This window comes from Jaculus jaculus, chromosome 17, assembly GCF_020740685.1.
Source record: "Jaculus jaculus isolate mJacJac1 chromosome 17, mJacJac1.mat.Y.cur, whole genome shotgun sequence".
In the NCBI taxonomy this organism is placed as follows: domain Eukaryota; kingdom Metazoa; phylum Chordata; class Mammalia; order Rodentia; family Dipodidae; genus Jaculus; species Jaculus jaculus.
In genome coordinates, this window is record NC_059118.1 from 15,306,305 (window position 1) to 15,318,642 (window position 12,338).

The window sequence follows — 12,338 nt, forward strand, 5'->3', positions numbered from 1 at the left end:
TACATAGTGAATTCCAGGTCAGCCTGGGCTAGAGTGAAATCTTGCCTCGGAAAAAAACAAAAAATAAGCAAACAAAAAACAACGACAAAAAACCCTGATAATATAAACCCTCAACACACACCACTCACTATATTTCTCCCTGCAGGTTGCTGGCCCCTGGGCTAATCCCCCCCACCCCGTACCCCTTCCCCCCCCCGGAAGTGGCTTCTGTTAGGTCAGGACAAAATGAAATCACCAAAGACAGCAGGATGGCGACAGACGCAAGGAAGTGGGTCATCCACATTCCTCAAGAAACCATCCAGCCATTATCCCTGCCTTGCCTAATGATGCCCCAGGTCTAGGTTTCCTGCCCCCTTATCTCCCACCTGGTCACTTCTGGTCTCACAGCCTATGGCTAAAGTCAAGAATAAAGGAGTTCCTTCCCTTCCTCTCCTTCCCCCAGCTGAAGAGCTCTATAAAGCCCACGGTCTGTGGAATCTCAAGTTGACTGCTCCGCTCTTGAGAGTCAGTCCTGGCAGCTCGTGTTTGTCCTGAATAGAAGCTTCGGTCCTTGCCTCCGAGTGGTCTCCGTGTGCTTGGTCACCCCTGAACCTTACAGCTTCCTGCCAGTGCCCGGGCGACTGCGCTGGAGGCCCTCAGGTGTGGACTCCGGGTGATCGGGTCTGGACTCTGGGTGATCATGGATGCTCTGCTACACTGGGTGCTGCTACCTATCCGGAGAGCTAATGTCGAAAGCCAAGGGGGAACTGCGTACCCTGGTGTCATTCCCTTCCTATCACTGGTAGCAGCAGTAACTTAATACCCTTATCTGGTGCAGCCAGGAGGACGGCTGTCTCAAAGCGGCAGGGAAAGCAAAAGTGAGCCTACAGGGAGGGGCAGGGTGAGGAGGAAAAAACAACTTCCTAGTTTGTCTCAGAGCCTCCCCAGAGGCTCTCCGAGGCCCAAGATATTTTCAAGCCTCTTGATCTCAGCCAGCCCCATGACCTGCGACAGAGCCCAAGAGGAATGGACAGTGGTTTCTCTGCCCCCTCTCAGGGCCAAGAGCAGTGTGTTCGTTCAGAAGGAAGTGAGTGATCTCCCCACCCCCGTCACCCCCCCACCCCATGTTCCCACAGCTTCCTGGATGGTAGGTGGAGAAGCTGCACCCTCCCCTCACCCCAGGATCTTGGTAAGTCATGCTGATCTCACCAGCTCTGCCTAGGTGGGTGCCCAGCATGCTTTCACTTTTGCAGACACTTGTTTATATCCTTGGAGGAGAAAAACATCTACAGCCAGGGACGCAGGAGAGCCTTCTGAAAGGGTAAGCGAACTTTTTAGACCCATAGGAAGGAGGAAATGTACCAACTTCTTAAAGCTGAGCTGCGGTATCTGACTCTCTTTCGCTCCGTGCTTTTCCTCTTTCTTCTCCCCGCTCTCTCTCTGCTGTTCTCTTTGTATGTCAGCATGTGTGGTGTGTGTCTGAGTGCTCATACACGAGTGGGCACGTGTGTGTGTTCATTCATGTGGAGGCCAGAGGTGGAGCTGCGAATTTTCCTCACCCACACTCCACTGGAGGTAGATCTCTCACTTGAACCCACAGCTCGCAGACTCAGCTATTCTAGCTAGCTATCTTGCCTTGAGAAGCCCATCTCTGCATCCTCATCACTGGAATTAAAGGCAGGTCACCATGCCCATTTATATGGGCATTTATATGGGTGCTAAACATTTTATCCACCGAACCCCTCTCTTCTTTCTTTCTTTCTTTCTTTTTTTTTTTTTTTTTTTTTTTTTTGAGGTAGGGTCTCACTCTAGCCTAGGCTGACCTGGAATTCACTATGAAGTCTCAGGGTGGCCTCAAACTCATGGTGATCCTCCTACTTCTACCTCCTGAGCGCTGGGATTAAAGGTGTGCACCACCACACCCAGCTATGTTCTCTTAAAAACTGTTTTCTTGGGGCTGGAGAGATGGCTTAGCCGTTAAAGTGCTTGTCTGTGAAGCCTAAGGACCCCGATTCAAGGCTTGACTCCCCAGTACCCATTTAAGCCAGACGTACAAGGTGGTGCATGCATTTGGAGTTTGTTTGCAATGGCTGGAGGTCCTGGTGTGCCCATTCTCTCCCTCCCCCCCCCAATTGCTCTCAAATAAATCATAAATAAACAAATTAACAACAAAAAAACCTGTTTTGTTAGGAATGTCTTGTTCCAACCAAAAGAATTTAAGTAAAGAAACTGTTCTGCCTCCTTTTGTTGCCCAGATGGCACCTGTCACTTACTAGCTCAGTCCCTGGGAGTTTATCGGGCAGACCCGGTGAAGCCGCCCCTCTGGGGAGGAGGGCGCATGTTTCCAAAGTGTTCACGTTCAGTCTTCTGAGACGCAGACCCACTCTGGCTAAAATTAAACATCAGGAGAGGGATGGGGGTGATGGTGTGGGCTCATTTCTGTTTGGTTTTTTCCCCCTGGGCTAACGTAACTGTAGGGAGGGGTACATCTTGCCTGATTTCTCCACAGGGCAGCCTGGAGATGGCTAATTACACAGTGGCCCCAGAGGATGATGAGTATGATGTCTTCATCCAGGACGACGCGGGGAGCGGCGACGAGGAACAGCGTCACCCACACGAGGCAGAGCTCCTGACGGCCCACCAGCTGCTGCCCCTGTGCTCAGCGTTGTTTACAGTCGGTTGCCTGGACAACGTCTTGGTTCTGTTCATCCTGATAAAATACAAAGGACTCAAGGCCGCGGGCAATATCCATTTTCTCAATCTGACCATCTCTCATCTGTGCTTTTTGCTTCCCCTGCCATTCTGGGCTCAGGCCGCTGCACATGGGGGACATCCTGGCAAGCCCGTGTGTAAAGTTCTCCTTGGGCTCCAGTCGACCAGCTTACAGGGCGGGGCGCTTTTCATTATTTTTCTTGTTATGGAAGCGTGCCAGGGATGCTTCCACACGAACCGATGGTCCTCAGCCCTCAGGACGGTGCCTGGTGGCATCATTACGAGCATCCTGGCTTGGACTGTGGCTATTCTGGTCACTTTGCCTGAATTTGTGTTTTATGAACTTCCGATGGATTGGCAGAAATACAAGTGTGCCTTCAGCAAACCTTCCTTCCTTCCAGGTGAAGAGCCATTCTGGAAGCATTTTCTCACTTTAAAGATGAATGTTTTGGTACTTCTTTTCCCACTGTCTATTTTCATATTTTGCTCTGTGCAAGCGAGGAAAACACAGAGCTTCAGAGAGAGACATTATGACCTCTGCAAGCTTGTTTCTGTCATTATGGGTGTCTTCCTTTTGATGTGGGCACCGTACAATGCTGCCCTCTTCCTGTACGCGTTCCAGGAGCATCTGTTCCTGCAGGACCAGAGCAGCTATAGCTTGGACACAAGTGTCCAGGTCACCAAGATCATCGCCAGCACTCACTGCTGTGTCAACCCTCTCCTCTATTTGCTTCTTGACAAGGACTCTAGGAAATACCTCTGCGGTCTGTCCTCACTATGTAAAGACATTCCATTTCAGCCCAGTGTCCACTCTGATGTGCCAAGGGAAGGTCACGATCAATCCACTCAACTATAAACTAGCTAGTATCAAAGGCGTGACACATCAGCGTGGATTCTGTCTCTGCGTTGTTTTATGTGATTTTTTTTTTTACACATTTATGTATAAAATAGGACATAGGAAGAAAAAGGAGAGGGTGAGTAAAGGGTTACTAGGGATTGAACTTGTCTCAGAAACGGAGTTAGGCTCTTTACAAATGTGAGCGAGCTCTTTCACCCCTTGCTACTTGTCCATAGCGTGGGTGGTGGTAGTCCCATTACTCTGAAAAGGAAACTGAGGCTCAGGAATTTGTCTAAAGTTACGCAACTCCAAGTGGCAGGATGGAGATACAAACCTGGGTACCATTTGCTCCTGAGCCTGTACCCTCTGCACGCATGCCAACCTACCAAGAATTGTGAGTTGGGTGTGGTGGCACCTGCCTGTAATCTTAACACTCTGGTAACCAAGCTAGGAGGATTGCCACAAATTCAAGGCCAGCCTAGATTACATAGCAAGACCCTGTCTCAAAAATATTGTTCAACAAGCCAGGTACAGTGGCTCATGCATTTAATCCCAGCACTGGGGAGGCAGATGTAGGAGGATCGCTGTGAGATTGAGGCCACCATGAGACTACGTGGTGTATTCCAGGTTAGCCTGGGATAGAGTGAGTTCCTACCTCAAAAAAAAAAAAAAAAATGAAAAGAGAGTGGAGGGCTGGAGAGATGGCTCAGTGGTTAAGGTGCTTGCCTGCAAAGCCTAAAGACACAGATTTGATTCCCCAGTACTCACGTAAAGCCAGATGTACAAAGTGGCACATGCATCTGGAGTTCGTTTGCAATGGCTGGAGGACCTGGCACACCCATTCTCTCTGTCTCTCTTCTATCTCTTTCTGCTGGCAAATAAATAAAAATATTTAAAAAAAAACCCTTAATTTCATGAAAAAAAAAGAAGTAAGCACAGAAGTGTCCTCTTCCTACCCTTTCCATTATATTCTTAAGTCCTAAGGTCACTTTATTTTATCATTTTCTGTAAGAGGCATTTTTTTTTTTTTTTCCAGGTAAGGTCTCACTCTAACCCAGGCTGATTTGGAATTCACTATGTAGTCTCAGGGTGACCTCGAACTCACAGCAATATTCCTACCTCTCTACCTCTGCCTCCTGAGTGCTGGGATTAAAGGAAGAGTGCCACCACACCCAGCTAAAATACATGTTTTATTTTATTTATTTATTTTTGTTTCTTTGAGGTAGGATCTCACTCTAGCCCAGGCTGACATGAAATTCACTATGTAGTCTTAGGTAGCCTGGAACTCATGGTGATCCTCCTACCTCTGTCTCCCAAGTTATGGGATTAAAGGTGTGTGCCATCACAACCGGCTAAGATATATATTTTAACAGAATATTTATGTTGACTATGTTATTCTTTTTATTTTTTGTTTTGCGTGCCTCAAACTCATGATGATCCTCCAACATCAGCCTCTTAACTACTGGGGCTGATGGTATGCCCTCTTATACCTGATTTCTTACTTAATAATTTAAATTACATGGATGTTAATACTTTTTCTTTTCTTTTCTTTTTTTTTTTTTTTTGAGGTAGGGTTTTACTTTAGCCCAGGTTGACCTAGAATTCACTGTATAGTCTCAGGGTGGCCTTGAACTCATAGCAATCCTCCTACCTCTGCCTCCCAAGTGCTGGGATTAAAGACATATACCACCATGCCCAGGTGAATGTTAATTCTTTTTTTTTTTTTTTTTTTTGAGTCAGGTTCTATAGCCCAGGCTAAGCTCTAGGTTTTAAACTCACTCTGTAGCCCAGGCTAGCCAGGAACTTATGGCAATCTTACCTCAGCCTCCTGAATTCTGAGACTATGGACGTATGCCTCCATGCCTGACTTTGAAGTGCATTCTTTATAAATCTGGTAGAATTCAGTAGTGAATCCTTTTGGGACTTAATGTTTTTCATTCAGGAGATTTTTTTTTTTTTTATTGTTGCTTCAATCTTGTTGCTTGTTATATATCTGCTGAAATTATTTCTCTCATTTTTAAATTTATATAAGTTTTATGCATCTAGAAACTTACCCATTTCTTTTAGATTTTCCAATTTAGTAGAACATTTTTAAGATATGTCCTAGTGATTTTCTAACTTTCATTTTACCTGTTGTACTTTTCAAACATGTGTTTGGTGTATTTTACCCTAATCCCCTCTGTTACCTTCTCTTGACATCCCCTCTGTTTCCCTTCCACTGAACTACTCTTTCTTTGTTGTTTGTTTTTTTGAGGTAGCGTCTCACTCTAGCTCAGGCTGACCTGGAATTCACTGTGTAGTCTTGGGGTGGCCTCAAATTCATGGTGATCCTTCTATCTCTGTCTCCCAAGTGCTGGGATTAAAGGTGTGCACCACCACACCCTGTTTAAAGACTCTTTTTTATATTTCTTTATTTATTAAAAATAGAGAGAGAGGGAAGATAAGAGAGCCAATGGGTGAGCCAGGGCCTCAAGCCACTGCAAACAAACTCCAGATGCATGTGCCTCCTTGTGCATCTGGGCAACGAGGGTCCTGGGGAATCGAACTTGGTTCCTTTGGCTTTGCAGGCAAGCACTTTAGCTGCTAAGCCATCTCTCCAGCCCTATATGTTTATTTTTATTGATCACTTTTTTAAAATTTTATTTTTCAAGATTTATTTATTTTTTTATTTGAGATGGAAAGAGAGTGTGTGTGAAAATGAATGCACCAGGGCCTCTAGTCACTGCAAATGAACTCCAGATACATGTGCCACCATGTGCATCTGGCTTACTTGGGACCTGGAGAATCAAACCTGGTTACTTAGGCTTCACAGGCATACACCTTAACCGCTAAGTCATCTCTCCAGCCCGCTGATCACATTTTACATATATATATATATATATATATATATATATATATATATATATATATTTTTTTTTTTTTTTTTATCAAGACAAGGTCTTGCTATGTAGCTCAAACTAAAGTCAAAACTTGCTATGTAGCCCTCTTTTTTTTTTTTTTTCCTAGGTAGGGTCTCACTTTAGCCCAGGTTGACCTGGAATTCACTATGTAGCCTCAGGTCAGGGTGACTTTCAAACTCACAGTGATCCACCTCCCTCTACCTCCTGAATGCTGGGATTATTCTTTTCTCTTTTTGTTTTTAGGCAGGGTCTGACTCTAGTGCAGGCTGACCTGGAACTCACTCTGTAGCCCAAGCTGCCATCCAGCTCACAAAGATCTTCCCTCAGTCTCCCAAATGCTGACATTAGTGGGGAGAGTCACCATGGCTCACTTCTCAGACCCATTCATAGCTAGGGTTCCCCAAATTATATAAGCCCAAATACCCAGAGTAATACAAGGTCTATCACACATTGTAAATAATAAATTTTCTGTGCTTTTAGAATGATACAGGTGTTGTATTATCCTTAGAAGGAGACTGAAGAAAGCAGTCCAGTCATTTCTTTGTGCACTATGGTGCAGATGAAAAAACTCAGATTAGAAAGACTCTTCATGCCCGGCATGGTGGCACATACCTTTAATCCCAGCACTCTGGAGGCAGAGGTCGGAGGATTGCTGTGAGTTCAAGGCCACCCTCATACTACATAGTGAATTCCCAGGTCAGCCTGAGCTAGAGTGAGACCCTGCCTCGAAAAAAAAAAATTGGAGAGAGCCGGGCATGGTGGCACACAATTTTAATCCTTTGAGAAGCAGAGGTAGGAGTATCACTGTGAATTCGAGGCTACCCTGGGACTACATAGTGGATTCCAGGTCAATCTAGGCTAGGCTAGAGTGAGACCCTATCTTGAAAAAGCGAAAAGAAACAAAGAGAGGGAGAGAGAGAGAGAGAGAGATGGAAAGATGGCTTAGTGGTTAAAGTGCTTGCCTGCCAAGTCTAAGGACCCAGGTGTGATTCTCCACATCCCATGGAAGCCAGATGTACAAGGTGGCACATGCATCTGGAGTCCATTTGCAGTGGCAGGGGCCCTGGTGCACCCATTTTCCTCCCCCCCCCCCAACTCTTTCTCTCTTCTCTATGTCTCAAATAAATAAGTTAAAATCTAAAAAAAATTGGATGTGGTGGTGCATGCCTTTAATCCCAACCCTCAGGAGACAGAGGTAGGAGGATCGCCATGAGTTTGAGGCCACCCTGAAACTACATAATAAATTCCAGGTCAGCCTGGGTTAGAGTGAGACTCTACCTCGAAAAAACAACAACAAAAGTTGCAGACAGATAGGAGTTATCTGAGTTACCAACAGAACTCGGGTGGCTGAAGCCTTGAGTCTCATTTCCAGGAAGAAACAGTGCACTGACCGCCCGTGATCTCAATAGGATGAAGCACCTACAATTACCAAGGCTGCCCGAGGAGACAGTCAAAGGGCCACAGTGACAGCAGACGCTCAAAGAAGAAAGAATGGTTTCTGCGTTAGGTAGTGTCACAGACACATAGAGGAGGGGCTGTATGTTGCCTAAGTTGGAAGAAATACAAAAACTAAGACAGTTTCTGGATTTGTCCTTTAAGCATTGATGTTGGCCTGTGAGAATTCCATTCCAATATATTGGCAGTGGCAGAGTTAATTCTTAAAGACTAGGGGGCAGGAAGTAAAGGTAACAGGTGTTAGATCCTCGATCTACATGTTTATCAGTGAAAAGAGGGCCAGATGTCATGGTATTGGGAAGAAGTGACAAAGGAGTGCTCAGCACTGCAATATCTAGATCACACCTTCCAAGGCTCAGGGTCTATTGAGGAAGAGGTGGCGGAAAGAATGTAAGAGCCAAAGGAAGGGTAGGGCTCCTTACAGCGTGCTCCCCCAGACACAAAATGGCCTGGATATCCATGACCTCACAGTGCCTGACACTACCTACACAAGACCATCATAATAGGAGGAAAAGATCATGACATCAAAATAAAAGAGAGACTGATTGAGAGGGGGAGGGGAAGTGATGGAGAATGGGGAGAAGTGGGGAGACGGAGGGTATTACCATGGGATTTGTTTATAATCAGTGAAGTTGGTAATAAAAAATAAATTAATTTAGGGCTGGAGAGATGCCTTAGTGGTTAAGCGCTTGCCTGTGCAGCCTGAGAATCCTGGTTTGAGGCTCGATTCCCCAGGACCCACGTTAGCCAGATGCACAGGGGGCGCATGCATCTAGAGCTCATTTGCAGTGGCTGGAGGCCCTAGCGCTCCCATTCTCTCTCTCTATCTGCCTCTTTCTCTTTCTGTTTGTCACTGTCAAATAAATAAATAAAAATAAACAAAAAAATTAACTTAAAAAAAAAGAAAGAAAAGAGGGTCAGAAGCATAGCTATAGGTAGAGAACAGCCAACTCATCAAGCAAAATCCATAAAAAGAAGAGAGGGCCGGGCTGGAGAGATGGCTTAGTGGTTAAGGCACTTGCTGCGGAGCCTAAGGACCCAGGTTTGATACCCCAGGACCCACGTAAGCTAGATGTACAAGGTGGCACATGTGTCTGGAGTTCCTTTGCAGTGGCTGGAAACCCTGGTGCACCTGTTGTATCTGCCTCTTCCTCTCTCTCTCCCTCTCTCAAATAAACAAATAAATACAATATTCTTATTTTTAAAAAAATTTTGTTGTTGTTGTTCATTTTTATTTATTTATTTGAGAATGACAGAGAGAGAGAGAGAATGGGTGTGCCAGAGCCTCTAGCCACCACAAACAAACTCCAGATACATGCACCCTCTTGTGCATCTGGCTAACGTGGGTCCTGGGGAATCGAGCCTCAAACAGAGGTCCTTAGGCTTCACAGGCAAGCGCTTAACTGCTAAGCCATCTCTCCAGTCCAATAAATACAATATTTTTTAAAAGTTCATAAGGAAAAAAGAAAAGAAGAGAGAACCAATGGAGAAAGGAAGTGAGGAAGCCATCAATCACAGGGGCTGGGGAAATAGCGCAGTCAGTAAAGGGCTTGCTTCTCAAACATGAGATCCTACATCCATCCCTGGTACTGGCAGAAAATACCAGGCAGGATGTGTGCCTAGAAACCTCCGAACTGGGGAGGCAGACACAGGAGAATCCTGGGCGCTCACTGGCCAACAAAGCTGGTTTAACTGGAGAGCTTCAGGCCAGGGAGACACCCCATCTTAAAGGAGGTAGATGGTGTTTCACAGGATGACGCCTGAAATCGCCTTCTGGTCTTCACACATAAATAGCATGTTCAAGGCTAACCTGGGTTACCTGAAACCCTATCTCACCAAAAAAAAAAAAAAAAAAGATTAAAAATAGTAGCTGCAGCGGGGGGCTGGAGGGATGGCTTAGCAGTTAAGGCGTTTGCCAGAAAATCCACAGGGCCCAGGTTCGATTCCCCAGATCCTATGTAAGACAGACGCACAAGGTGGCGCATGCATCTGGAGTTCATTTGCAATGGCTGGAGGCCCCAACATGCCATTTTTTTTTCTCTCTCTCTTTCTCTCTGTTCAAATAAATAAAAATAAATACACACATAAATAAAGCAGCTGGGGAGATGGCTCGGTTGGTAGAGCACTTTCTGTGTAAGCATGAGAGCTGAAGGGGGCCTGCGGACTGCCCAAGTCCAGTTCCCCAGCACTTTGTGCTGGGTGTGGCCATGCACATCTGAACCCCTAGTTCACGGGCTGGTGGGAGGGGAGACCACAGGATGAGTGGGTCACCCTGACGACAACGCGGAAGCTGTGGGTTAAGTGAAAGACTCCATCTCAAGAAAACACACAGATGAGGCTTCAAGAACACTCAGTGTTCTCCTCTGGTCTCCACAGGCACACACATCTGCACACGTATGTGCCTCTGCCACATCACATCACACACCACCACGTGCACTTTAATGTACACACGTGCCCCAAAATTAAGTGCAATAAAAAAAGATACATGAGGGCTGGAGAGATGGCTTAGCGGTTAAGCGCTTGCCTATGAAGCCTAAGGACCCCAGTTCGAGGCTCGGTTCCCCAGGTCCCACGTTAGCCAGATGCACAAGGGGGCGCACGCGTCTGGAGTTCGTTTGCAGAGGCTGGAAGCCCTGGCGTGCCCATTCTCTCTCTCCCTCTATTCTGTCTTTCTCTCTGTGTCTGTCGCTCTCAAATAAATAAATAATAAAAAAAAAGATACATGAAAATTTATATTTAAACTTCAGTTCCTTCCATAAAGTTTTTCTGCAATATAATGTATAAATTAATAGCTTATTTTTATTTTATTTAATTATTATTATTATTTTGGGGGGTATTGAAGTAGAGTCTTGCTCTAGCCCAGGCTGACCTGGAATTCACTATGTAGTCTCGGGCTGGACTTGAACTACTGGCAATCCTCCCATCTCTGCTTCCAGAGTGCTGGGATTAAAGGCATATACCACCATGCTTGGCTAATGGCTTATGTTTATAAAAATATGTTTTAATTTTTTAAAATTTATTTGAGAGAGAGAGAGAAATGGGCAGGTAGAAAGAGAGAGAGAGGGAGGGAGAGAGAGAATGGGCATGCCAGGGCCTTGAGCCATTGCAAACAAACTCCAGATGCATGTGCCCCCTTGTGCATCTAGCTTATGTGGGTCCTGGGGAATTGAACACGGGTCCTTTGGCTTTACAGGCAAGCACCTTAACTGCTAAGCTATCTCTCCAGCCTTAAGAGATTATTTTTAAAACTAGCACTTTGGCCGGGCATGGTGGTGCACGCCTTTAATCCCAGCACTTGGGAGGCAGAGTTAGGAGGATCACCGTGAGTTCGAGACCACCTTGAGACTAGATAGTGAATTCCAGGTCAGCCTGGACCAGAGTGAGACTCTACCTTGAAAAACAAAAGCAAAAACAAAAAACAAAACAAACAAACAAAAAAAAAAAACTAGCACTTTGGGCTGGGGAGAAGGCTCAGCTGTTAAAGGCACTTGCTTGCAAAGCCTATAAGCTTGGGTTAGAGTCTCAGTTCACATGTAAAGCCTGATGCATAAAGTGGCACTTGTGTGCAGAATTCGTTTGCAGCAACAAGATGGCCTGGCACACCCATGGTCTCTTTATCACCCTCTTCCTCTCTCTCCTCACAAATAAATAAAAACGTTAACTAAGCTCTTGGCCATCTTCCCTCCGTCCTGGCTGCCCGCCGTCCAGGAAGGTGGAGCTGAGCAGTTTTTCAAGCGGGTACAAGATCTACCCTGGATACGGGCAATCCAGTTTCTTAATGCAAAATGTGACTCGGCATTCCTTTCCAAGAGGACTCCTTGATAGACAGGCTGGACTGTCCTCTAAAGAAGAAAGCACAAAAAAAGGGGAGAGTGGGAGGAAATTCAGAAGCAGGGAACCCTGCATGCAGTCAGGTTCCAGAGGGGCCATCACTGGGGCATCTCTTGCTGACATCATGGCCAGGAGGAACCAGAAACCAGAAGTCAGGAAGGCTCAGCGAGAGCAGTCCATCTGGGCTGCCCAGGAAGCAAAAAAGGCCAAGCCTCAAAGAAGACAGCAAGCCTGCTGCTGAGGCTCCCACAAAGGCGGCACCCAAGCGAAAGATTGTGAAGCCTGTGAAGGTTTCTGCTCCCTGAGTTGGTGGGAAACGCTAATTGGTAGATCAGATTTTTAAATAAAGGTCGGTCTGTAACTCTAGAAACAAAACAAAGATGTTTAAATAAAATAAAAGAGGAACATTGATGTAAGACATTGCTTTAAACAGAATATTTCATAGCACGTCACAGGGCTGGAGAGATGGTTTAGTGGTTAAGGCGTTTGCCTATGAAGCCCAAGGACCCAGGTTTGATTCCCCAGTACCCGTGTAAGCCAGATGCACAAGATGGTGCATGCATCTAGAGTTTGTTTGCAGTGGCTAAAGGCTATGGTGCACTCATTCTCTCTCTCTCCCCAAA

The 12,338-nt window shown here is 45.9% G+C and overlaps 1 protein-coding gene and 1 pseudogene across 1 annotated transcript; both read left to right on the forward strand.

Moving 5' to 3' along the window:
• The first annotated feature begins 1,020 nt into the window (after positions 1-1,020).
• On the forward strand, positions 1,021-3,547 carry LOC101598693 (C-C chemokine receptor-like 2). The gene is made up of 3 exons (XM_004661972.3): positions 1,021-1,066; positions 1,233-1,300; positions 2,489-3,547. Exon 3 carries the CDS (start codon positions 2,501-2,503, stop codon positions 3,545-3,547), a length of 1,047 nt encoding a protein of 348 aa, XP_004662029.1. The 5' UTR covers positions 1,021-1,066; positions 1,233-1,300; positions 2,489-2,500.
• A 356-nt stretch (positions 3,548-3,903) lies between these two features.
• On the forward strand, positions 3,904-12,038 carry LOC101598393 (annotated as a pseudogene).
• The last annotated feature ends 300 nt before the right edge of the window (positions 12,039-12,338 follow it).